Source organism: Zootoca vivipara, chromosome Z2 (assembly GCF_965207765.1).
Source record: "Zootoca vivipara chromosome Z2, rZooViv2.hap1.1, whole genome shotgun sequence".
Taxonomy (NCBI): domain Eukaryota; kingdom Metazoa; phylum Chordata; class Lepidosauria; order Squamata; family Lacertidae; genus Zootoca; species Zootoca vivipara.
The window spans coordinates 25,353,375-25,377,424 of NC_142585.1; the positions used below are offsets into that span (position 1 = coordinate 25,353,375).

At 41.9% G+C, this 24,050-nt stretch overlaps 1 protein-coding gene across 2 annotated transcripts in view; it reads left to right on the forward strand.

The window, feature by feature from the left end:
• The window catches only part of COL4A5 (collagen type IV alpha 5 chain), a 131,777-nt gene that overhangs the window by 89,816 nt on the left and 17,911 nt on the right, over window positions 1-24,050 (forward strand). For both annotated transcript variants that reach the window (XM_035101939.3, XM_088664626.1), the window contains 11 exons: window positions 3,466-3,633; window positions 5,200-5,289; window positions 6,182-6,331; window positions 6,706-6,804; window positions 9,031-9,120; window positions 9,550-9,689; window positions 13,475-13,601; window positions 14,847-14,927; window positions 17,430-17,528; window positions 17,683-17,733; window positions 18,552-18,737. In XM_035101939.3, coding sequence (XP_034957830.1) covers window positions 3,466-3,633; window positions 5,200-5,289; window positions 6,182-6,331; window positions 6,706-6,804; window positions 9,031-9,120; window positions 9,550-9,689; window positions 13,475-13,601; window positions 14,847-14,927; window positions 17,430-17,528; window positions 17,683-17,733; window positions 18,552-18,737 — 1,281 coding nt within the window. The remainder of the gene's footprint in view (window positions 1-3,465; window positions 3,634-5,199; window positions 5,290-6,181; window positions 6,332-6,705; window positions 6,805-9,030; window positions 9,121-9,549; window positions 9,690-13,474; window positions 13,602-14,846; window positions 14,928-17,429; window positions 17,529-17,682; window positions 17,734-18,551; window positions 18,738-24,050) is intronic.

The following is a 24,050-nucleotide window of genomic DNA, read 5'->3' on the forward strand; positions in this document are numbered from 1 at the left end:
CATGGTTACCATTTCCACTCATTTCCACCCCAGCCCCATGGACCAACTTTGATAGACAGGCAGGACCACTCACCTGTCAATCACCTGGTGTCATTTTGCGATCAGGAGATAGGCATATAGGTGATCCAGTCCTCCTGCCAAAGTTAGCCTGCAGGAAGGGAGGAGATAAAGATCTGTCTCATTGGGCAGAAAAGGTTCTCCACACCTGTTCTAAGCATTGGCTAAATCCCTGAAGTGAAGCAGAACATTTGGGAAGGATTCTGCCAGAAATCAGCCATTGAGGAAGGCCAGTTTCCACTGGCAAGAAGCGAATAGAAAGCACATGGCAGCAAGAAAATTTCCGGAGTTCCCCGACAAGAGGGACTGATTGCTAAATCATTCTGGGAATAGTAGCCTTTGAGGGAAAGAAACATCTCCCTCCTATGGATTCAAACTACAAGAAAGAAGATTCCACCTAAACATTAGGAAGAACTTCCTGACAGTAAGAGCTGTTCGACAGTGGAATTTGCTGCCAAGGAGTGTGGTGGAGTCTTCCTTCTTTGGAGGTCTTTAAGCAGAGGCTTGACAGGCATATGTCAAGAATGCTTTGATGGTGTTTCCTGCTTGGCAGGGGATTGGACTGGATGGCCCTTGTGGTCTCTTCCAACTCTTTGATTCTATGATTCTAACAGCTCTCAGCAACCTTTACATTCCCTGGATTCCTTGGAGGAAGCCATGACTGATAAAGTGGTAGTAGTGTAAATGTGAGGTGCAGATGTGACCCTAGTAACTAACCCCCTCTCTGGGGACCTCTTCAAGAAATCAAATCAAAAAGAATTTGACTAGTTCCATTGACTATAGTATTTAGAATTACTGAATCATGGCCTTGAGTGATTACATCGTTAAGAAGCACTCCAGTGTTTGGTCTCAGGGAATGGATCCCTAAAGAGCTGTCCCGATTCCTTGTCCCATTTTAATATCCTCTCCACATGACATGCCGTAGCTTCTCAGGTGAATATCTGCATGTAACACTGCTTTGAATGAACATGTATTCACGCATTGCTTGGGCTCCCATACCACCTGTTTGCCAGGCGCTGAGTTTTGCCCATCATATAATTCAGGGAGAGAGAGCCTAGAGCTCCCCAGATTTAGTGTTGGACTACAGTTCCCATGAGCCCTAGCCAGTATGGCCAAGAATAATGGGAGTTGTAGACCAACACCTGCAGGGCCACAGGTTCTTCCACCCTTGATGATGAATTTTTGCTCTACAAGCATTTGTTTTCCTTCGCATGCCCATTCTACCTGCTTTTCTCAAAACATATTTATGGTTCATTTTTCATTCTCCCATACTACTGTAACTAACAGCTGCTCTTGTTAGCCTGATGGAATGCTGTGCATGACTAGAGCTTGCACTAACAAATCAGCATTTAACTATCTTTGTTTGTTGTGTTTACTTTGCTGTGATGTCATGTTCTTTTGTGTTTTCTCCATATAGCCTTAACGTTAGGTTCGAATAATGTTAAAACAATCTTTGTTGCAACGAAACTTGAGACAGTCTCCTTGGTTCACGTTTTCCTTTGTGTGCATCACCATTTATTCAATTCCCACCCACCCCCCTCTGTTGAAGAACAAAATCATTCTTGCAAATTAGCACATTGCAATATCTGTGGTATCACTTTGGAAAGAAGAAAAGCCAGAATGTATAGATGTTAGGATTTTATTCCATTATATAAATGAATCAAAAGCTTGCCTTTTCACTGGAGTTTTTCTATATTAAAAATATGTTGCCTTTCTCACATGTGGTAGTTACCACCCATTGGAAAACGTTTCAATCAAGTCTGCTCAAAGTCTAGTCTCTTTGGTGTTGACATTGCATAGCCTGGCATTGTGCTTGGGGACATGCTCTATAGTCCACAACCCATTTACTCTATGGTTGTTCTGTCCAGTTGGCGAGTTGTGGATTGCAACCTTTTGTATAGGGTTTGTTTGGTTTTCTTGGTCTAACACCGATGTGCTTCCTTTTGTATCCTAACCCTAATGGCATTCTCGCAACCCCCTTACTGCTTCCTGTGCCTCAACCTCCTGATGAGTTCTTACTGTGCTGGGTTTGCACCTTCTCAGGTTCATCAGGTACTGTGGTTTCCTTCAAGCTTTTTTCTTCTCCCCTTAAATATTATTTTTCTTACCTTTTTTTGTTTAGAATAGCAGCTCTTGTTGCTATTGGTAAATAATAATGATAAGAAAAATAATGGAGCACAGAAACAAACATAATATGTTTTAAATTAAAGTTGCTCATCTTTCTTTCAATTACTTGAAAGTTTTTCAGTGTGCATAGCAGTTTCCTTCTTGAGGCATTATTTGTTGTTGTTGTTGTTATTTTTATTTTATTTAAGGTGGACTTATATACTAACCTTTACCATACTTATCTCACGGTGGTTTTCAGTACAAATTAAAACAAAACAGCAATAACATATATATACACACACAATTAAAGTCAATGAACGAATAGTTGAATATCAAATAAAACATTCTTTACAATATTTAAAGCATCCATCCAACACTTACAATGCAAACCATGAAAATGCATGAGACAAAAATGGCTTAACCTGGCACCTAAAAATAACCCAGTAAGAAAAAACTGCCTCTTGATCCATCAGTCATAAAAGGAGAGTTGCTTGGTGAAGTGTGGGATGCAAATTTTTCAAATAAATAAATAATAAAATTAGAATAATCTCTGTTCACTTAGAGTGAGATTGCAACAGTTTGTTTAGATCTAGTGTCTTGAATTCCTGATTTCTAAATTCCTGATTGTGTGTTTGTTAACTTTTGATTTTATTTAAGACGGGTTTTTTATTTTTAAAAGTATGCTAAAAATGGGGGGGGTTGTCTTATACACGGATAGTGCAGAGGGGGCTGCAGCCACAAGCAAGAGATTGTCAGTGGTGATTGGGCGGGTGATTGTTGGCTGCGGCAAGAGCTGCTGTTGGATTGGGTGACCCCCCCCCAAAAAAAAGCTCAACAACTCTGGGCAATCTTCCCACATTATCTTAATTTGGAGTCTCCCAAAATAAGGGGCGTCTTATACACGAAAAAATACGGTATATTTATATTTTGATTCCTTTTTTACTTTAAAAAAACTTTTTTAACTTGGACAGTTTTAATTTATATTTTATACTCTTTGTAAACTGCTTTGTGGTTTTATTTACAAGTAATCAGTTTGCACATTTTGTTAAATAAAACAAATAAAAATGATACCTAGAGTCCTAGCCCTTGTTTTTATCACAGACCTAGTTAGCTGTAGGTTATGTTGAATGAAGGCAACAAGTCAACTCTATATTGCAATATAATCATATTGTGATATAAAGATATGTATATGACGAAGTTTGCAACAATTCCCCTGCTTCTGTTGCCAATACAAATTGATCTGCAGTACCTTTTGGAAATTGTTTCTTGCTGAAGGATTGTTTTCCAACCATATTTGCCTAGGATTACAGGGCATACCAGGTGAAAAAGGAGATCCTGGTTCACCAGGATTTGACATTCCCGGTCCTCCAGGAGATAGGGGCAGTCAAGGATTTCCTGGATCACCCGGTCTCCCAGGGCCTCCAGGTTCACCTGGGCCACTTGGACGAGATGGACTTCCAGGAATTCCAGGTAAATCGTTTTATACTATCAACTGCCTAGTGTAGACACTGTTTGCATCTATGTGGAGCTTTACTTGTAGAAAATAACAATTCCATATGAATTAGTGTGCTTTAAAGAGATGGCTTGATGTGTAGGAAGCAAGTAAATGCTTGTGTAAAACCAAACTATCAAAACCTAGTTCACTGGTGAAGAACTGGGAACATTTCAAGCTTTCGCTGTCTGATAGCCTAAACCAGAGATAAATTCAGTTTCAGGGCCTCATGATTACAGAAGTCATGTGCAGCCGGTCTAGTTCATAGATCAGGGGTAGCCAACCTAAGGCCCTTGGGCCACATGTGGTCCACAGGGGTCGTTTAACCAGCTCATGAGCCGCCCCTGAACCGAGCCGCCCGCTTGGCAAGTCCCTGCACACTGCGCTAAACCAGCGTAGTGTGGGGACTCACTTCTGCAGTGCCAGAAAGCACGTCTGTGCATGCTCAGACACCGGAAATCACGGCCATGCGTGTGCAATCTGGCCCACAGACGGATCTCCACAGGAGTGTACTGGCCCAGGTGAGGTAAACCTTGCCGACCCCTGTCATAGATGAACAGTTGGACAATAAGACAACTGTCATGATCAGTCAATTAATGGTGCAACAGATTTTTTTATTCTTTTTTTGTTGCAAATGATTGTTTTGCTAGACGAATGCCCTGTAAGATGAATTTTTCGCTTAATGAATTCGCTTAAGACGAATTTGTTTTGTGAAAAATTCATTTACGGTAGTGAATCGCAGTTTCCCATAGGAATGTATTGGATTTCAATTAATGCGTTCCTATGGGCAAAAAAATTCAATGCATTCCTATGGGATTCACTAGACAAATTTTTCGTTTTATGAATTAACCCGTAGAATGAATTAAATTCGTCTAGCGAGGCACCACTGTACATACTTCCAGTGGTGGGGCTTGTGGTGGGATGAAGCTCTCCTCTGGCACTGCTGCTCCTTACTTGGACAGGAATAGGGAAAATACAATTATAAGGTTGGGGGTGCAGTGCTGAGAGCATTAAGTTAGTGTTGACAGTTGTGCCACCAGTTCAGCTGCTCAGCCCCAACCTCACCCCATTGAGTGCTTCCATGGGTGGCAGGTGACTACTTAGCAAAGCACTCTCCCTTCACTCTATAAAGAGGGAATTCCTCTTCTGCAGTGGTGCCTGTTTCAATGCATGCATGTGGCATCTATAAGTGGAGAGAGGTGCTTTTTTCTTCCTCCAAATCTGTTTATGCATACACAAACTTGTAATTTGAACTGCTCCAACTAAACTCCAGTATATGGATTCTGTTTGCTTTTCTGAACTTGTGAAAAGTTGCACATTTAGGAGCCAAGTCCTAGGAGCTTTCATCTTCTAGAGTTACTCTGTAGATGAAGACATTGTGGATGCTTGCAGGAGTGAATGGCTTTCGGATTGAAATAGATGGCTTTAGTGCACTAGACTGATCTGATTCACCAGTTTAATCTTATAGGAAAGAAAGCAGTGGGGTTTTTTTTGGGGGGGGGATGTTTTTGCTCAGAATAAAACTGGTAATTCCATGCATCCAGGTAACAAAGGCGATATGGGAGTGATGGGTGCACCTGGTCCCCAAGGTTCCCCTGGAACCTCAGGCAGGAATGGCCTTCCTGGCCTGAAAGGTAAGAGCTCCTTTACCTTACTGTTGTTTTACTTTTTTATAGCCAAAGAAGTGAAGTTGTATTGGAATGTGGAACTGGTCATTTATAGATTCTGGAAGTTCAAGTGTACTTCCTGTTTAACACACGTAGATAAGAGGAGGGCATTTGATTTCTGTCTCCCTCTGCACATTATTTGGTTATAGTGTTGGCAACCTATCTGTCTAATACCGTACTTTTAGCACCTCATAGCCTGAATTTCTTTGTGTGATAAGAGTATTAGACTAAGACCAGGGCAGACTTGAGTTCAAATCCCCAGTGAGCCATGGGGCTTATTGGTCGATTTTGGCCCATACCTCGCTCACATGGTTCTGGTGAAAGCAAAATGGGTAGGGTAGCAGTGATCATTTATGCCAGAGGGGGGAACTCTGGCCCATGGGCCTAAATAGACCCACTAAAGCTCTGGATTTGGCCCCTAAGGCTGTATTGGTTAAACCAAGCCCACCTATAGTCACTAAGTGCAAAGATCAAAGTTCAATCTTTTTTCTGCCAAAGATCAAGCAGTGGGTTTATCTCCAATCTTAGTGCTCTGGGACTAAGCCTTAAAATATGAATAACCTGACATTAGATGGTTGGCAATTTGGTGGCCCCACCCACTTGTTAAAAAATAGTCCATGAACAGTGTCAGTTCTGGATCTGAGGTTGCTCACCTCCAATTTATACCACTCCAAGCACTTTGGAGGAAGTACAGAACAATAAAATATCATTTTAGTCAATGTATCTTTTGGTTTCTTGGTGTTATACCAAATGCTTTGACCATGCAAAGGGTGTCAAGGTACATCACCACCTGTTTCACAATGTTTTGCAATGTAGACTGAAAAAATGACGAATACTCTCTTGTTTGGACACTGCTTAGGCAATGATGGATTACCAGGCCAGCCTGGTCGTCCAGGACCAGCAGGGCAAAAAGGCAGCAAAGGTGAGACAGGCCTGCGTGGACTTCCAGGAACAATTGATCCAGCGCAGCTGGGCTCTAAAGGAGAAAAAGGAGAACCAGGATCTCCTGGTGAGATAATTGTGTTTCTTGTGTTGCTTCCTGTTGTAATACTGTTCGGTACCATTCAGCTCTTTTCAGACCTAGGGACGTTCCCCATGCCCCAATCCTTGCAACAATTCGGTTTAATTTCTGGCTGCATCAATCCTTCCTTTCTTTCTTCCGTCCTTCTTTTTGCTCTGCAATCTTTTTCACTGGAAAAGCACATCCACAAGTTCAGCTGTGGAGATAATCACATGATATATGTGAGTGAATATGCACCTCTGGATTTGTGGTCCATGTGCAGTGGCCCTAAGCTTGGATTATTAGATGATGCTGTTGGAACTGTTAACATATTTCTGTTTGTGTAGCTAAAGATAAATAAAATTCTGTCTCTTTTCCTGAAGGTATTCCCGGTTTAACAGGGCAGAAGGGCTACCCAGGCACCCCAGGTGACGCAGGGACTCCTGGACTAGTTGGACAGCCAGGGATACCTGGACTACCAGGTAAGGAAGATGGCTTGTGTAAATGTGCATGTGCTGTGTGACCACAAGATCATCAATGAAGAAAATGCACACCAAAAAATCGTGTTGGCTTCAAACCATTTTACAGATGTTGGCTTGACTGACTTACATCTGTACATCTTGCTGAAGTTTGAGTTCCATTCTCCTGCTCTGCTAAAGCGCTGAGAACTAGATTCATGTTGACCTATTGAGAAATTGGATGTTGGTTATTTATCAGTAACTAAGGAATATGAGGAAAGCAAAGGTCTATAAAATCATGTGTAGCATAAAGAATTTGAATAGGGAAAAGTTTTTGTCCCTCTCTCATAACCAGGGGTCAGCAAACTTTTTCAGCAGGGGGCCAGTCCACTATCCCTCAGACCTTGTGGGGGGCCAGACTATATTTTGAAAAAAAATATATGAACGAATTCCTATGCCCCACAAATAACCCAGAGATGCATTTTAAATAAAAGGACACATTCTACTCATGTAAAAACACCAGGCAGGCTGCACAAATAACCCAGAGATGCATTTTAAATAAAAGGACACATTCTACTCATGTAAAAACATGCGGATTCCCGGACTGTCCGCAGGGCGGATTTAGAAGGCGATTGGGTCGCATCCGGTGCCCGGGCCTTAGTTTGGAGACCCCTGCTCATAACACTAAAACTTGAGGACATTCAATGAAGCTGAATGTTGGAAGATTCAGGATAGATAAAAGAAAGTGCTTATTCATACAGTGCATATGGAACTCACTCCCACAAAAGGTAGTGATGGCGACCAACTTGGACGGCTTTAAAAGAGGATTGGATCAATTCATGGTGAATCAGGCTGTCAGTGGCTACTAGTCAATTCCACAGTCAGAGGCAGTAATGCTTCTGAATACCAGTTGCTAGAAACTCCAGTGGTGGGGAGTGCTCTTTTGCTTGTATCCTCCTTGCAGGTTCCCCACAAGCATCTAGTTGGCCACAGTGAGAACAAAATGGGCTGTTAGCCTCACCCAGCAGGCTTTTATTGCATTTTTATGCTAAGTTAAAACCATGCAAGCAATTAATTATTCAACCAACCAGACTGTATATTGTTAGAAGCATCATAGCCCACCCTGCTAAGCCTATGCTAATCATGACGTTCCACAGTCCTTAGTTTTAAGTCCTATGATTAACAATATAATCCCAGGATCTTAGGCTGATATACCAATATCCTCCAACATTTTGCAGCTGAAAATTGGGATATGCATAACATGCATTAACACCCTAGTTCTTATCGCTACTACAGAGCGGGAAGGAAGGCAGGTTCCTATTTTCCTTTTAAAATGTCCCCATTATTACACATTGTCGACAGCTCCACTGCACATCTGTTTGCTGTATTTAAACTCCTTGCCTTCTGCTTATTTAAAAGCCAAGCTCAATACAGCTAGGGTGGGTGCTCCACAGCTTATTAGCAGTTCAAAGTATATCATGATAGTTGCAGTTTGTGAAATGGCAGGCTGTGCATGGTGACTTAAGAGTTCACATGCAATGCATTTTCTTCTAATGTGCAATAGAGAGAAAATGCAACCCCTCCCTGCATGGAGATTGCACTCTGAAGAGGGTGATAAATCATGAAAAAACATCAGCTCTAGGTAATCATTCTAAGAAAATATTAACAAGGCATCTATCAAAGACCAAAACCATTTTAAGAAATGGACTAGAAAACAGGAACTGTCGTTGATACACAGTTGTAATGTAGATACACATACAAATACATGGCTTCTCAATTACACATCCAGGGCACTTTCTTGCAGCATTTTATTGTGGACTCAGACTGCTCACCCATGCATGTTTCTTACAGTGTCCATACAACTTCCTTAACAAAGTATTATTTCATTCACACACAAAAACCAGTTTAAGATGGATTTCCACTTTAAGCCTCAGTTAAGACAAAAGTTTTATCTCCAATTCAGGTGCTCGGTTATCATAGCAAACATGAGAAGATATTGTTTGCTGTCAATTCCTGCTGATAATGGTCACTGTATGTATTTGAGCTTTGCATTAAAAAATCACAGTATTCACAGCGTTTGGTCCCTGCCGTTCACAATTTATCAGAAACACTTAATTCATCTGATGAAGTGGGTTCTAGTCTATGGAAACTTATGCCACAATAAATGTATTAGACTCTTTTTGTGTGTCTTTGATGGGGGAAATGATTTTCCTAGAAGCAACCTGATTATGATGATTGTGCCTTCTCTAGGCCCGAAGGGAGACTCGGGATTTCCTGGGCCACCAGGACCAACTGGACCTCCTGGACAGAAAGGTGCCAGTGGTGAAATGGGACTTCCAGGTAGTTTTTTAAAGCATTTTCCTTCCTGGGTTGTTTAGCTGTTTGTTGGGCAGTAGGGGGGGGGGTTAAACTGCAATTCTAAAACATGTCCAGGGATTAAGCCTCATTAGATACTTTATTTGCTCCTGAGTTAACATGCGTACATTTGACTGATTCGTTAATTAAATACCATACTCTAAGGAACTTAGGACAACTTTGGACAGAGCAGCAAAAACACCAATATTGGCAAAACATAGAGCAACTCTTATTTATTTTCTAGGGTCCTTTATTTCTGCAATTTTCAAAAGAAGTATCTTCTATTGTGGTTGCAAACCCTGCTTATAGCATACACACCTCTTCAATTTTAAAGATATTTAATCTGGATAGGTAGTTTGCAAACTGAGCCCTTTAGAAGCCATTGCAAAACTTTCTTTTTAATATTTTGGGCAGGTCCTCCAGGCCAAAAAGGTTTCCAAGGCATAGCAGGGCGTCCTGGCCAGCCTGGGTCTCCTGGGTTTCCTGGGCTGAAGGGAGACAAGGGTGATCCAGGCCTATCAGACATCGGTATTCCAGGGCCCCCTGGCCCTAAGGTATGTTGTCAAAATGTTTTTTCAGATTAAGAGCACTATTTGTAATGTACAAGGGCAGGACTCCAGTGCCCTACCCAACTCTTTGCCTCTGACCATCTCTGGCAGAAGTGAAACAGATTTTGAAAAATGAACAAATGTAGGGGAAAGGTTTGCTTGCTATCATAATGGATTCCTGTTGCATCATAGGATTATTGTGGGCATAATCCAGTAAACATTGAAAATGGTGTGACTCAAGCATACTTTCAGGGAGGTTGCTGGCTACCCTCGAGCAACGATACTCCAAAACATCTTGTCTTTAATACTTTTATTGTGAAAGTTATTTACAGTGCAAGAGCTTCATGAAAACATGTCTACTCAGTACTATCAGATTCTCCCAATGGCGCTTTTTGGCTCCTCCCCCAGCAGAGTAGTTTGGGGACCCCAAATCTCCGCCCCCTGCATGTGCGAGCCGCTGATTGCCTTAGTTCCAGGGTGAATTTGAAAGGACGCCCCTCTGCTGTTTCCCCGCTAGAACTCTCTGCTGGCCCCTCCTTCCTTGCTGGTATCACAGGCTGCAGGTAGTGCTCTGGGATGCTGCCTGAGCCCGGCCCCGCTACGCTCATTTCCTCCTTCCTGTCTCCTGTCCCTCCACTGTTGTCAGAGCCGTTCGAAGAGCTGGATTTGATGAGGGGTGGCTGTCCCCTGTAAGCCCACCCCCTTATACATACCAATACTGATGTGCACTTGCTTACCTCTATTAGAAAAAATTAAGAACCTAACAAGAGTCCTGCTGGCCTATCTAGTCAAAATCCTTTTCTCAAAGTCACCAACCAGATACCTGTTGGAAGCCCAAAAGCAGGACCTGAGCTAAAAACTACTTGTGATTCCCAGCAACTAGCATTCAAAGGCACCCTTCCACTGACAATGGATGTAGGACATAGTCATTGTGGCTAGTAGCCATTCATTGTCTTACCATCCATGAATTTATCTAATCCTCTCTTAAAGTTGGAATCCATCACTACTACTTGTAGGATGAAATTTCCAGGGCTCTGGTGCATAAAAGAACTTCCTATCCCATTCAGCAGATAATACAACTCTTTTTTTCTGCTCACGAAAGAGCCTTTTCTTTGCTGTGGGAACACCCTGCACATGCATGCACACACGCATCTTTGCGTGTGCACATCTGAGACCCTATGTTTCCATCAGGGCTTTTGGATCACATGCACTGCATGCAAAAATAACATCGAATCAAACACCAGAGGGAAAGCTGTGTAGGTCTGTTGCCAAGAAAGAGTCTTGTGACATCTGAAAGAGTAAACATTTTATTGTGGCAGAAATTTGCATGGATTAAAGCCCAATTCATCAGGAGGATGAAGTGAAGCTTTTTAGTTCCAAGGAAGCTAAATGTCAGAAGATTCAGGGCAGACAAAAAGAAGTACTTCTTCACATAGCTCATAGTTAAACTAGAATTTGCTCCCACAAGAGGCAGTGGTGGCCACCAGCTTGGATGCTTTTAAAAGAGGATTAGGCAAATTCATACAGGATAAACCTATAAATGGCTAGTCGTCATGAAGGCTCATTTATCTGCTGTTTCAGAGGCAGCATGCTTCTCAATACTAGCTGCTGGGGGTTATGTGTAGGAAAGTGCTATTGAGCACATCGTGTGGATAGGTATCTTGTTGGCCATGGTGAGAACAGGATCCTGGACTAGATACATCTTCGGTCTGATCCAGCTGGACTCTTCCTATGGTATTAGGGGTGGTCATCTGTTGGCATGTGTAACATACATGGGGAGAGAAGGGAGGGAGTGAAAGCCATGGAGCCTGAAGGCCTTGCAACAGATGGTGTGCAATAACTCTCTGACATCCCTACACATCTGTCTTGAATACTTTTGCTTAGAAATATCACAGGGTGTGCCACTTGCATATTTTTTTTTCTCTTTGGCCCCATTCCTAACACTATCTCACCCTTCATTCTCCATGTATGTTTGTACATTTGCCAACTTAGGACAATACTGCATTGCATCAGATGAAGTTGGTTATGGCCCATGAAACATAACACAATTTATTTTTTGAAATCTTCATTGCAATTTTAAATATAGAAAAGTCTAAGAAAAGATAACAGTGCAATAGCTAGCATTAGCCATACTCTGTGTAGACCAGGGGTCCCAAAGTGGGTGGTATTGCCCCCTGGGGACAATGGGATTACCAAAGGGGCAAGGGGGGCAGCAGGGTTGCTGGCGGTGCAAATGACTGTCAGACTTTCAAAAGCTGGTATCATTTGATCAATTTGAATTAATTATACTAGTTTTATTTGAATTTTGAATAAATGTGCAATTAATAGTTACTGTTCTGAATTATATTGTGCTATTATCCTCCTTATTAGGTCATGCAATCTGCTATTCTGAATAACGCTTTTTATAGGGTAGAGGGGACTGGGGATTTTAGAATACTTCAAGATGTCAGTAAGAGAGATGGAAAACTGATATAAAGCCCCTTTTCACTTTATGGCTTCCCCACCATCTACAATATAGGATATTCTACAATTTATATAAACACACCATGCTTTCTACCCAAGATTGGGTGCCACAGTGGGTTATGAGTCCTGCATTAAAATGGAGTGTGGATCGTTCAAGTCAGCCAGCTATGCCTTCTATCAGCACACTCCATCCCCCATGCCCGCTAAGCATAGTCCACTTTCTGTAAACCTTGGAATTTCCTCAAGCCTGCTGATGCCTCCTCCTTGTGCAGCTGTCCCTAACCTTTTGCCCTCCAGAGGTTTTAGTCTAACTCCCATCATCTCTAACCATTGGCCATGCTGGCCGAGGCTGATGGGACTTGTAAGTCCAACAGCATCTGCAGGGCACCAGGCTAGGAAGAAGACTGCTCTTTGACATGTTGATGATGACATATAAGTGCCCACACTTGGAGAATGAGTTCACTTTTGGGATACAGTAAAAAGAACTGAGAGTGGGGAAATATGAAGTTCTTCTGATGAAATTGGCTGCTGGAATGGCGCAGGGAGGCCTGGGAAGGGTACCTCCTTGTATTCCAACTCTTACTAGTCCTGAAATTGTTACAATACTCTTAGGCCACATTCACATTACACATTTAAAAAAACACTTGTGACCCTACTTTAAAGAGGCAGGGTTTTCCCCAAATAATTATGGAAAGTATAGTTTGTTAAGTACTTAGAGTTGCTAGGAGAAACCCCCTAGAGTTGCTAGGAGAAATCACTTTCTCAGAGTGATTTAATGACCGATTGTTCTTCTCAATGACCTCTGGGAATAGTGGTTCTGCACCCTTGACAAACTTCAGCTCCCATAGTTCTTTGGGAGAAGCCATGATTGTTTAAAATGGTATCATACTGCTTCAGGTGGCTCTGTGGGTTAAACCACTGAGCCTAGGGCTTGCTGATCAGAAGGTCAGTGGTTCGAATCCCTGTGGCGGGGTGAGCTCCCGTTGCTTGGTCCCAGCTCCTGCCAACCTAGCAGTTCGAAAGCACATCAAAATGCAAGTAGATAAATAGGAACCGCTACAGCGGGAAGGTAAACAGCGTTTCCGTGTGCTGCTCTGGTTCACCAGAAGTGGCTTTGTCATGCTGGCCACATGACCTGGAAACTATACGCCGGCTCCCTTGGCCAATAATGCGAGATGAGCGCGCAACCCCAGAGTCGGTCATGACTGGACCTAATGGTCAGGGGTCCCTTTACCTTTACCTTTACTGCTTCAGATGCATGGTGTGAATGTGGCCTTAGTTGTGTTTGCCTCAGTCAAGCATAAACCCTTCCTCCTTTTTCCCCCTAGGGTGACCCTGGTTTGCCTGGATATACAGGTAGTCCTGGCAACAAAGGTTCTCCTGGCAATCCTGGGCTACCTGGTTTAGCAGGCAGTCCAGGTACAAAAGGTGATGCCGGCCTCCCTGGATTCCCAGGTAATTAATTTCCATTGAATTTCACTGTTATTTCTTCTGTTTTTCCTCCATGGTTCGCACACTTCAGCTCCTGGAACAAGTAGGGTTTTTTCCCCTCCCTTATTATGCATATATAAAATTTATATATAACATTTAAAAGAAAAACTGTAAAGATCGATTGACGTCAGTTCAATCCAATGAAATGAAACTGGGTAAAAGAATTAAATGATACTAATAATAATAAATAATTTTTGATACAAATGAATAACCCAAGCCCTTTTTTAACTGTTTCACTTTTTTAACACTATTCAGCAGATGCGGTTGGAAATACATGGAGTGTTTATGTTCGGTTATTGCTGTAATTAGTGCCAAAATATTTGCGTACCTGATAACTCTTGATTGCATTCAGGCATGGATTAAGGATCTGTGGGTTCTAAGGCTGATAGATGGGAAGGCCGAAGGTAGTATATACTGTGTATTAAAGTAGATAAATCATAAACTCATAAAATGATCTGAAATTAACAAAGCTGTTCAAATCAAAGAAAAAGTATTTGAACAATAAATCATTGTCTCCACTGATTTCCCCTTTCCCTCACTTTGACTGTGGCAAAGACAAGAGTGGTGTCATTCCTCTGTGGGGCTCATGGTGGCAGACTTGCATAATAGATTTTTCTTCCTTTATTTTCACAACAGCCTTGGAAGGAAGATAGGCAAAGTGGAGAACAAGGGCCCAAAGGACACCAGTTGACATTGTTGTTGAAATGGGAAACTGAAGGGCCTAATGAAATTTGAGAGCCTAAGGCTATAACCTTCTGGTTAATCCGGCCCTGTTTATGCTTCCCTTTTTATTGGCGTGTATACACTGTCGACATCATAAAACAAATAGGAGTGTTATTAAGGCCCCATAGACAAAAGCAGAAATGCCTTTTCCTTTTCCTTTTCCTTTACATCTTTGCTCTTGTAAAGAAAAATACATAAAATCAAAAGCACATTTTAACATCACATTGGTTTGCCCCTTTTTCCATGCCTGAATTGCATTTTATGCACCAGATACTACAGTTTCCATCCTACTTTGCTGTTTGTATTTTTAAATTGTGCTGCTGTTATCTATGGCTCTATGTGGTTAGTTACAAAAGAATGTTTCTTTATTGTTGTTGTTGTTGTTGTTGTGCTTTGTTGTGAAAGCTGCTTTGGACAGGCTTCACCTGGAGAAGCAACATAGCTGTATTTGAAAAGACGAGGATTGCATAAACTCTGTTTTCACAGGTACACCAGGTATTCCAGGACCAAAAGGTATTGATGGACCCCCAGGTAATCCAGGTGTTCCAGGGTCACCTGGGCCTCCAGGTATGTGTTGAAAGGTGTAACATTTCTTAATCTTTTCGTTTGTTGTTTGTTTGACCCACTTGAGTCATCTTGACATTGAACTTTTGATCTAATGCAGGGGGGACGAACACAGTGCCCTCCAAATGCAGTTGGACTTCTGCTTCCAGCAACATCTCAAGGGCACCCCAATCTAGTGCATTTTTATTAATTACAAAGAAAAGTATTGTTACATATTCCCCACTACCTTGAGTGTTGAGAAGATGCAGGGGCAAAGCTTACCTGTTTTTGAACCACGAACATTCCTTTAAAGGCAGCAATTGTGTGCTGGCATTCCCTTTTCCTGGTTTTCCCTTTTCCTGAATGCAAATGCAGGTGACAGGTAGTTAGTATACCTTACCTGTAAATGATTTGGAATATGGATTCAGTGTTTTGAGAATAAATCCCAATTTTTATTCCACAGATAAAGCCAGTGGCTTTGATTTCTCTCCGTCTCTTAGTAGATAATAGATTGTGGGTGGCGCTATGGTCTAAACCACTGAGCCTCCCGGGCTTGCCAATTAGAAGGTCAGCGGTTTGAATCCTTGCGATGGAATGAGCTCCCGTTGCTCTGTCCCAGCTCCTGCCAACCTAGCAATTCAAAAGAATGCCAGTGCAAGTAGATAAATAGGTACCACTGTGGTGGGAAGGTAAACAGTGTTTTCGTGCACTCTGGCGCTCGTCACGGTACCCTGTTGCACCAGAAGCTGTTTAGTCATGCTGGCCACATGACCCGGAAAGCTGCCTGTCAACAAACGCCAGCTGAAAGCGAGATGAGCGCTGCAACCCCATAGTCTCCTTTGACTGGATTTAAATGTCCAGGGTCCTTTACCTTTAAAAGAAAATAGATTGATACTGCTCATACAAACTGATGTCATGGGTTAAAACATTTAAGTGCAACTTGATGCTGAGTTTCATTTGTCAAATAGAGCTATTTAACCATTTAAATTTCTCCCTGATAAATGCATTATTATGATCACAATATATCCTACCAAGAGAGAACCTGTCTTTGTGGCAATGAACCTATAGAAGATTGTGACCATTGTTTGTGGATTTCATGCACCAGAAAAAAAAATGTGTGGGAGGAAGAAAGATGTGAACCATTCAGTCATTTTGAGATATTTAATGCTCACAATAAAATAATAATAATGTTGATATTTCTTTACTAATTTTATACTCATTAGAGAGTTTAGATATTCAATAAGAGCAGATTTGAAGGCATAGAAATACAAGCTTTTTAGTACAGTAGTTTCAGAGCTTAAGCTGGAAACAGAAATGATTTTTCCCCCTGTTCCATTATGTTCTGGGTTCCTTCTGCCTCATGCTCAAAGGCTGCTGCCTTCTGGTTTAAATTGGAGAATTTCTAAAATCGATATTTTAACTGGCATGTGCAGTTTGCTACAGTTTTCAGCTTGTGTCTTTTTCTCTTTTTTAACAGATTACCGAGGCATACTTGACCATGTGCACAGGGATTGAATTGCAGAACACAAAGAAATTATGATACAATTGTGTGATCATATCAGGATTCCTTTGTGTGCTGCTATTTAACCAAGCTTTGATGTTTTTTGTGCTTTGAATTGGTGGCATCAGCAATCTTTATCAAAAGTGAAAGGAGGTGGGGAGATCAGTTTGAATACTGTGTCACCACAGTTTACGAAGCTTGTTGACAAATTGGGATATAGCCAGAGAATGGTGACAAAAACGTGAGGGGCCTGGAGACCAAATCCATGAGGAAAAGGTTGAAGGAGCTGAATACGTTTAGTCTGGACAAGAGCCCAATCAATGGGCTGTATCCAATGACCCATTGAAGTGGATGGACATGATTCTTAATGCTGGTCATTAACCATAATAATAAAGATTTTTTATTTGGACATAACAAGCTGAAATAGACATGAAGAGTTCCTGGTGGTCCAAGCTGTTTAACCGGGGGAGATGTGGACAGTGATGGACCCACTTTTGTTACAGACTTCTTCTTCTTTTTTGGCATATAAGTTTTTAAATGCCTTAGGTTTAGCTTTTAATGCCTTAGCTTTGGGTTTTTCAAAATGAGCACAGTTGGGTTTTTGTGCATAGTGAAGACGATGGAACTCGCTGCCGCAGGAAGTAGTGATGGCCACCAACATAGATGGCTTTAAAAGAGGATCTGACAAATTCATGGCCGAACAAGGCTATCAGTGGCTACTTGCTACCTTGGCTATGCTCTGCCTCCACAGGCCGAGGGAGAAATGCTTCTGAATGCCAGTTGCTGGAATCCATAAGAGGGGGAAGTGCTATTGTGTTTGTATCCTGCCTGCAGAGTCCCCACAGACATCTGGTGGGCCACTGCCAGGAAAGGATACTGGACTGGATGGACCACTGGACTGATCCAGCAGGCCATGCCTATGTCCTCATTATTTTGGTAGCTGTTCAGAATGCATCTATAGGTCATAAAATGAGGACCAGTAATGAAATCCAATATTTGTAATACACTCTTTCTACTATTTTTAGGTGACATTGGCCACCCTGGCCCTCCCGGCCTTGTAGGGGAGAAAGGACAGCCTGGACGAGATGGCATTCCTGGACCAGCAGGACAGAAAGGCGAACCAGGTCAGCACCTTCCATCTCTTACAATGTTTTCTCTTCTCTTGAGGTGGCAGTTCTACCAGAGATGCACTCATTGGTTTAAAGTGTTTGCCTCTAGCAGCAAGTACTGCATTCACAGATCTATAACTAACCTGTCTATGGCGATTGTGTATTTTAGGTCAACCAGGTTTTGGACGCCCCGGACCTCCTGGACTCCCAGGACTCTCAGGCAAAGTTTATTTTTCTTCATTCATGAAAGAGAGGGATCATAGCTCAGTGGCAGGACATATGCTTTGCAGAAGGTCCCAGGTTCAATCATGGATTTCTCCAGTTAAAAAGTGATCGGGCAGCAAAGACCTCTGCTTGGGAATCTGGAGAACCATTACTATTCCAAAGAAATGATTCTTAATAACATGGACACATAATCTGACTTGGTATAAGAAATTACAGCTGGTGTCTATTGAAATGGACAGGGTAGGTGGGACCAGTGCTTTTTCCTGGGGGGACGGAGGGGGACGCATACCCCTAAACATTTTGTGAATCTAAGTTTGACCTCATTGAGGGACAGTATTTTAATATGAGTAGGAAAATGAGAGTACCCCTAAACATTTTTTTAGGGGGAAAAAGCACTGAGTAGGACCACAGCCACTGACTAGCAGAAAAAACTGGTTGCAAGAAAGAAGGTGGGCGGGTGGGCAAAGACTATGATTGGTGGGGCAGTATCCCATTCTCTTTAATGGACCAGCTTTCACTTGGGATAAGGTTTTCTTCTGTGTGCCTCAGATCCCTATTTTGCACTTCACCTCTGCCCAATAGATCTCAGGATCTGGGGTGGGATGGGGTGGGGTGGGATGGGTGGAAACATGTAGATCCTGCAAACGTGATGTCTGCCTGCCCCTAGTATACAGTATTGATGATTGAAACATTGCAGTGCATCTATAAACATGAAACTTGATTTCTGCTTGCCCCTAGTATAGAGTATTGATGATTGAAACATTGCGGTGCATCTATAAACATGCTCTCTTCTCTTTCCCCACCCTTAAACAGGTCAAAAGGGTGACTCAGGTTTACCTGGACCCTCAGGACCTCCAGGAGCCCCTGGTCTGAAGGGAGAAACAGGTGGTCCAGGATTCCGTGGCCTTCCAGGTTCCCCTGGCTCTCCAGGGCTGCCAGGACCACCTTCAGAAGGGCCTAAGGGAAGCCCTGGGCAACCAGGCATACCAGGGAGGCCAGGTAAGAAAGAGAAAATTCAACAAACATTTTGCTGACACGTTATTGGTCTGTTGGAACAGTATACTTGTATACTGTTCGGCTGAAATTGCAATACATTCACCAGATGTCTTCTGGGTATCCTTAATTTACCATGAGAGGTTACCTGAAAGTACAATGGTACCTCTGGTTACAAACACTTCAGGTTACAGACTCCACTAACCCGGAAGTAGTACCTCGGGTTAAGAACTTTACCTCAGGATGAGAACAGAAATTGCACGGCGGTGGCAGCGGGAGGCCCCATTGGCTAAAGTGGTACCTGAGGTTAAGAACGGTTTCATGTTAAGAATGGACCTCCAGAACGAATTAAGTTAGTAACCAGAGGTAGCCATGTCAAGAGTGAAAACAAACCTGTCTGATAACCTGTCAGCAAAATGTTGCCAACTTGAAATAAGCCTCCGCATGTCATCACGGCAATCATCCAGCCAAGCACCCAAATCAACTTTTAATTGCATCTGCCAAACATGCCTGCACCATGGTGCCACATGATAAAACAAATCCATCTTGTGCACAACAACATAATAATATGCACTGCCCGAAAGACCTATGGAAATCAAATCCATGTTAGCAGCACAGCATGATCAGAATTTATCATGGTTTCATTCATCTTCACGCCATGTATGCTCATCCATGCTCCATCACGTCCCACAACTCCCGACGGATATTCAGTGCACCCCCTGTATCATCTTCATCCTTCCATGCCCTCTTGTCTTGTTTGCTGACCTACCGTGTACTAATTCTGGAACTGATAATTCCCATTTGATGGGTGAATGCCACTGAGCTGATATTGGGTGTCCAACAAAAATTTCCATAATGACTGGAACATTATTTGGCAAAAGACGGAAAAGCTAATATATCTTCCATGCTGCTTTCTACATCCCCAAAATCTCCATTAAAACTGACAACAAGTGCAGCTGGCAAACCATGACCTAGTTGTTGCTGTAGCCATTATCCATGGTTTTCTAAATGGCAGACAGGTGTGTGTTCTATTACTTATTAATTAAGCATTATTGGTTTATCATTGGGGGGGGGGGTATCATACATGTATACCCCCATCTTTCCTCCCATGGTAGTGTACATGGTTCTCCTTCTCCACATTTTATCCTCACAACAACCCTGTGAGGTAAACTAGACTGAGAGGCAATGACTGGTCCAAGCCACCCAGTGAGCTTCATAGCTGAGTGAGAATTTGAACCCTGATCTCCCAAGTCCCTAGTCCAAAACATCTATCCACTGTGCCACACTGGCTCTGTTTGACAATGGTGCCACACAAAAACAGGATTTAGGTTTAAATAGATAGAATCCGGGACATTTTTATAAGCCACTATGGCTCAAAAATATCTGGGCAAAACCAGATGGAACCTCAGCAAATGGAAATGGGCAGAACAGAATGTGCAACAGTTGGGAGTCAGATTTGGGTGGGAATTACATGTTGTTTGCTAGCAGAAATTATTTATTAAAGATATTTTATCACCTCCCCTTCATAAGTACAGACACCAAGCCAGGGTACACAGCACAAAATAAAAGCAGCAGTGGTTGTAAAATAACAACTATTAAACAAATAAAGCAACACAACACAAATAAAGCTGAAAACAACACAGCAGATTTAGCATTAATCATCCTGCAAAAGTTAACATGCCTGGACAAATAAACAAATCTTAACTTCATGCCAGAATGTGACCAATCTTTGCATACATACAATAGGGGTAAATTACCTCTGCCATTTCCCCACCACACTTCTTTCGGGGGACTTTTGGGACCTCAGCTCAGCTAGTTGAGCCAGGGTGGAGGACTTACGCTGGCATATCTCTGGCTGAGCTGGAAACCCCACCGGAGCCCAGGCTCAACTAAAGATCCACCTATTTCAAGCTTCACTCATCCCAGCAGATCTTGAGTATTGCTCCCTTACTTCTAAAGGTGGGGGCACTTGGATAGGAGCCTCATGAACAGATATTCATTGATAGGCAAGTTGCTTTGGATTCAGAAGGATTTGATTCACCCTGGTGGAAAATGTTGTTTTCCTCACCACCACCTCCTTCCCCAAATGAGCATACATAATCCTGATTTCCAGTAAAACATACGAGCCTAAATTGGTTTCACACTGAGAAGGAGAGAAGGAGACTCTTTAGGTTGTGGCTGAAGGGAAAACTCCAGTAATGGCTCAGTGGCTTTGATCCCACCATCTTGGTTTGTATTGCATGTGGACTGTACTGTACAACATGAAACATCTATCTCACTCCACCATGCATGTCCCAGTGTGGGTAGACCAAACTGTTATACTGTTCAAATCAATCCACATTTTAGGACTCCTGAATGGGCAGGAATGGTTTAAATACTGTCTCTGTAACACTGGAGTGAGGGGTTGTTGGCCCTCCAGATGTTGCTGAACTACAACCATCAACCCTAGCAAGCATGGCCATTGGCGAGGGATGATGGGAGTTGTAGTTCAGCAACATCTGGAAGGTCAAAGGTCCCCCACACTGCTGTAATATATTATCACAATGCAGTTGACCAGTGTAAGCATGTTTCTTGGACAAATAATAATGGATGCATTGGATATCTATTGATCTTCATTATAATTGTAGATAATTAGATGAGTTCTTGCAATTGATAGCATAATTCAGTAGAGGACTTCCTCCTGTTCTTACATGGTCTTGCTTTTTGATGTGAGAATTCCTAATATGCCATCTCATCTCAAACTACAAAACTGAACTCTTTTAGTTTAATCAGTTGTTTTTTAAAAAAATCTATGAATTATAATAGTTTGGTCTATTCATAATATACGAGAAGGAATTTTAGATGGATCTCTGTGAAAAGGTTTAACTTATTGACATATCTAACCATATTGATGTTTCCCCATTCTAATGATGGCCTTGGTGAACTTTTGATCCCCTGCTTCCAGGTGCCACAGGTTAGCTCATTAACTCCAGTGTGATAACTTTGCATGCCCTTGAATGTACTTCTTTGATGAAAACAAATGTCTCAATTTGTAGGATGGGTATGCCAAGTCATTAACTTTACATAACAGTAATATATTTATTTTTACATTTTATATCCCACCTTTTCTCCAAAGAGTTCAAGGTGGCATACACACTTCTCCAACTCTCTGCTTTATCCTCACAACAACCCTGTGAGGTTAGATAAGGCCAAGAGTCACCCAGTGGGCTTCATGACTAAGTAGGGAGTCAAACCCAAGTCCTAGTTCATTGCTCTAACCACTACACTACACTGTCAGTCAGTGCAGGACTCTTATTGACAATTCTGCTACCCATGGAGATCATTGTCAGGGCTTGGGCAAATGTCTTGCAATGTTGATTCCAACGCAACATGTCACTTGAACATGAGGCTATATAACAATTTCCTGCAGCTTACGAGAACTGGAAGTCTGATTGAAAGGATAACAGCATTATTTGCTAAACATTTGCCAACATCATATCCATTATAGAACTAACCTGGCACTGAGCTGGTTTGGCATACCTTGTGTATGAGAAATGAGAAATTTATTTGGAACATATCCAGTACTATAGATGCATATCAAACTTAAAGCCTTTTGACAATTAAAGTATTGTCTTGGTGGATTGTGTGTGGGTGTCATCCAGTTTTTGTCATATTCTGTGTAGGAATAAACAAAAAATTACAAGAACTCGGGCCAGAAAGGATAATTTCAAAAATTCTTCACAAAGTTTTATTCAGGATAACTTCCAGTGCAAACATACTTGGTACACTTAGACCTGAGAAACCCCGCTGATGAAGAATCATCGAAACAGGGCCTTGTCCTGATGTTGATGTTCACTGGAAGTTATCCTGAATAAAACTTTGTGAAGAATTTTTGAAATTATCCTTTCTGGCCCGAGTTCTTGTAATTTTTTGTTTACTTCTGAACTTACCAAGAACTCCAATATTCTGTGTAGGCCCATTAACTAATGTTGGATATCACCCCTTTTTTGTAATTTATGATAAGTATTTTTATAGATTTTTACTCCCAGTTTTCCTATATACAGTGGTACCTCGACTTACGAATGACTCGACTTACAAATGTTTCGACTTACGAACGGAGCTCCGTCCGCCATCTTGGATGCGGTTTAGATAGGATTTTTTTGACTTACGAATTTTTACATAGGGTTGCTTCGACTTACGAATTTTTTCTCCCAATGCATTAAATTCGTAAGCCGAGGTACCACTGTACACATTTTCGGATCATGGCCTAGCAAACATCCCCTTTCCATTTTTTGACTTTGTTAATTCCAATGACATGTTGTCGGCACAAAAACACTGCTCACATGGGCAGTGTAACCCAATACCACTCACACAAGGTTGTGTGCTCCTATTATTGTGGCTATTATTACAATCATTAATCATTATTATTAATCATATTCTAACCCACCATCTCAAGGCGATTCACACATAAGAAAAACTATTAAAAACACAGAACAACAAATACATTTAAATCAAAACTACGGCAAATCCCTAACCAGTGGGCACTCATGATAAAGACTCATTTATCCAGCTTAAGAAAGCCTGTTGAAACAAAAAGGTCTCCAGTTGTTTCTAAAAGGTAGGCGCCTTTTGCTTCTTGACAGGAATGCTATTCCACAGAACAGGAGCAGCCACACTAAAAAGCTCTGCTCCAAGTTACTATAGAGCGGGCTTCTGAGATCTTTGAAAATTGCAAGACAAACTCTCCATTTTTAGACTGGAAGAATGCAGATCCACCATTTGCCAGTTCACCAAAGGCAGCATAAGGCCACTGCCAGCTGCTTCTTACACTTGGTGAGCAGGGTTCAAAAGCTGGCTTCTGATATTTTACCAAAACCAAACTGTTGATGGTCAGAATTGATTCCTCACTTAACTAGTCCACACTGTTTGAAAAGATAGAATTTCACCATCTGGAATGGTTTTATGTATTCTGCAGACTTCACTACCTCAGTGCTCAGCCCTGACTGCAGATCATTTACAAAATTAATTAAATCACGCTTGTCTCTCAATGGATCCTTATTGTATTCTACTGGTTAATATATTCCCTTGTATAAACTGACTTACTCTGATCCTCTGCTTTCCTGATTTTCAACCTGTTACTATTTCATGAGGATTTTGCAGTGAAGCGGGATGCTAATATAAAACAAAAAAGTTAAGACTATACCTTTTGCTGATCTGTAGCAAAGTGTGTTTTATCCCTCTGCACACTACTCCTGGATAAATTTCAGGACAGTGCCCAAACCATTGCTACTAAACAGGTGATCTCGTTTTAACATATTGTAGTTGAACTTATTTTATTTT